This window comes from Citrus clementina, unplaced genomic scaffold (assembly GCF_000493195.1).
Source record: "Citrus clementina cultivar Clemenules unplaced genomic scaffold, Citrus_clementina_v1.0 scaffold_1, whole genome shotgun sequence".
Classification (NCBI taxonomy): domain Eukaryota; kingdom Viridiplantae; phylum Streptophyta; class Magnoliopsida; order Sapindales; family Rutaceae; genus Citrus; species Citrus x clementina.
The window spans coordinates 27,321,365-27,324,695 of NW_006263303.1; the positions used below are offsets into that span (position 1 = coordinate 27,321,365).

The 3,331-nt window shown below is 33.2% G+C and overlaps 1 protein-coding gene across 1 annotated transcript; it reads left to right on the top strand.

Annotated features, from left to right (window-relative positions):
* Window positions 1-1,710: 1,710 nt before the first annotated feature.
* On the top strand, window positions 1,711-2,210 carry LOC18054132 (zinc finger protein 2). The gene has a single exon (XM_006453331.2). It carries the CDS (start codon window positions 1,724-1,726, stop codon window positions 2,198-2,200), a length of 477 nt encoding a protein of 158 aa, XP_006453394.1. The 5' UTR covers window positions 1,711-1,723; the 3' UTR covers window positions 2,201-2,210.
* Window positions 2,211-3,331: the final 1,121 nt, after the last annotated feature.

Sequence of the window (3,331 nt, forward strand, 5' to 3'; positions counted from 1 at the left end):
TCAGGAGAAGGAGCGAGGAAAAAGCATTGAGTTTATTAAGTTCATTACTCTTTTAATTATATATGTGTGTGTGTGTGTGTGTGTGTGTGTGTGTGTGTGTGTGTTTGAAGGTTTGTTAAAGTACAAAGAGACACATACCATTGACTGATGATTTGCATATTATATGGTTTTTATTCAAAGGAATTAATGTTCCAAGCTTGGAAATTGGAATCTTATGAATTTTAGACTTAACAGTTGAGTATGTAAACTGCAAAGCAAAAGAAGGTAGTTTCTTGGTTTGTGTTGTGTCCGTGATTAACAGACAGTGCTCAGCGCAATCATAGCCGACCTGCGAGATTATGATCCCATAATCATGGCGTAATGTGGTTTTGTTAATTATTAGGTTAATGAATATATTGAAACCCTATCTATCTGTTTTTAGATTAATATTTTTTTTCTGTTCTAATTAGTGTGAGAGAAAGTACGTAGTGGATTTAATTTGTCTGCTTTTTCTACCGCTTCAAAGTTCAAAACTTCAAATCCCCTACCCCATGTGCTTGCCTTTATTAACTATTGTCAAAATATTATGTGAGAGATAAATAAGACGCTGGACGTGATGTAAGGTAAACCACTTAAAACCTTGTGTGTCCTTAACATAGCATTATGGGCAATATATAAACCTCTTTTCTACAATTCCGTAAAACCATTATTCTTCTTTTTCGTTAAAATTTTGACGTGAAAGAGTAACGGAATATTATAAAAACTTTATAAGGAGTAAGAGGTAAAATGACAATCTAGCTAAATGTGAACGTAGTTTATGAACTTGAGAGACAATAGTGAAAATTAATGGAAGCTGCTTTGTACTTAAGCAAAAATCTGATTATTGTTCATGAAATCTCTTGGATTTCGGAAATGTTTGGTCAGACTGATTATTGAAGTACAGTCTGGGAACATCATGTAGCCGTAAGAATGTTATGTATAATTTAGTTGGTTCACTGAAGAGAGCCTACATCTAGTCTTTCTGTACGGTTGCAATTTCTTGATAATTCAGTGCACCATATTGAGTGGAGATAATACACACAGACACACACACATATATATATGCGCTGGCATATGTAATGCAAATTATTAAAGTGGCTTTATCATGTTGCATGTTTAGTCTAGTCAAGATGGGTTTATCTTGTTTACAATTTATTACTTAGTTTGGCAAATTGATTAAAGCATTCATGATCTCAACTCAATGCTGATTAAAGATCATGAGAAAGAGTAAAGATTACAAACAAAATAAGATCGGACCCATGATTGGATTGGTAAATTACGTAGATTCACAAGTAATATTATATTAGCATTAAAAATTTAATTAAAATGAATGATTTGATTAATATTTATGTTAATATGGTGTTTTTTTTTTCCATGGACCGACAAGTGAGTCGAATGCTGCCCTTAATGGAGGCGACAGCCCTTCGATTCCCCACTGATCTTTGCAGCTTCATGTCTCTTTCTTTCTCACCCCCTCTCAATACCCATCTATGTTGTCACTACTCTTACTATTTGTTGTATTTTGCAGGAACAGTGAACCGATTTGCACATCTCTTATAATGCAAGATAATAAGCCTGAAAACCCTCTATATCAATTCACTTTTGTGTGACCAAAAGAGAAAAAAACTCTCTCCACGTCTCTCTCATTTTCTTCAAGCTTAATTATTAAGTAAACTTGTGCTCTTGCTTTTTCTTCTCTTTTGCTATGGATTATCAGCCTAACACTTCACTTCATTTGAGTCTACCAAGCAACCAACTCAACCTAGATCTTGTTCTTGAACCATCACCATCATCTAATTGTTCTTCTCCATCACCTCACAGTCCAGCTGCTGAGCCTCGAATATTCTCTTGCAACTATTGCCAACGCAAATTCTACAGCTCACAAGCACTTGGCGGCCACCAAAATGCTCATAAGCTTGAAAGAACTTTAGCCAAGAAGAGCAAGGAGTTCAGCTCAGCTGTAAGGGCACATGGAGTGTCTAATAACCCAAGGTCAGGATCTAGCTCAATCGGCTCCTCGAGCCATGCTTCACGTATTCATCAGGGTCATGCACATGCTGGTAAGTTTGCTGGAGAATTTGATTATGGCATAAGAGAGGTGAATTATAGTTCCATGAGTTACAGTCCTCATGAAAACGTTCAAGATGAGCTTAGCCAGCTTGATTTGTCTTTAAGGCTTTGATCGATGATCTAGCTAGTATGGTCATGGTGCTAGTATTATTATTATCATTATCTGAATTGTATCTCTCCTATTGTGATTTACTCAAGTATCTGTTGATGATATGCAAATATTTCTATTGAGCACAAAAATGGTGTAGGGTCATGTGGGACTAATCAAAGTCCATTCATTGTAGAAAATTAATGTTAACTCATTAGAAGAAGAGATGTTGAGATTGTCATTTTTTTTTTCTAAGGTATGTGTGATAATGATCAGCTGAATTTAATTAGTTCTGTCTTCCTTCTGTAATTCAATTACTTTATTTTAATAAATTGATCGAGCATGAAGAAGAATCTGAAAAAGGCCAAGTACTAGGCTGCGTTAGTGATGATGATAGACTGATAGTGTGCAGTTTTAGTCACTGAAACAATATTCCAATTAATTTGTTCTTATGCATGTCTAAAATTCATCAAAATGGGATTCGAATCTCAAATAATTAGAATACATTTTTCTTTTTTTAATAATAAATAAAATGTAATTGGAATGTGATTTAACGTTGCTATTTAATTATAAAACTAAGTGCAGTGAAACTAATAGAGAGGATCCATTATTATATGAGTAATGCTACATATCTTAAATTTTTTATCTAAAAATATAATCTAAATGATGTGATATTTATCAATTAGTTGTTGAAATTATACAATTTAATCAATTGGATCTTGTAAAAAATTATTAACTACTCAATAATGACACATCATTTGTGATAAAATTTAGAAGATCTGTCATTACTCTTATTATGTTGTTGTAAAAACCTATGTTTTTAGTTCTTTTTTTCTCTTCATTTTATGGGGTAATAAATTAACTTAAAATTTCATTGACTTTTCCACAGGCATTATGCTTAACGCATTATAAATATATATATATATATATATATATATATATATATATATATTTGTACAGAAGCTTGCAGTCGAGCAACATGTCTATTTTTTGTTCTTGTTTTTATGAAGTATTTTTTGTTATCTTAGCTTCTATGAGTCATTGTGGGAGAAGCTTACAAACCCGGCAGCAGCATTGAATAGGGTATACGTACCTGCACTAAAAGGCTTTAATCAATAGATTCATCAAGGAAAATTCGGGCAAATTCAAGCCTCC

What these genes read in the sequence shown, in the direction of transcription:
- LOC18054132 (XM_006453331.2), top strand. Translation starts at nt 1,724, where the DNA reads ATGGATTATCAGCCTAACACTTCACTTCATTTGAGTCTACCAAGCAAC.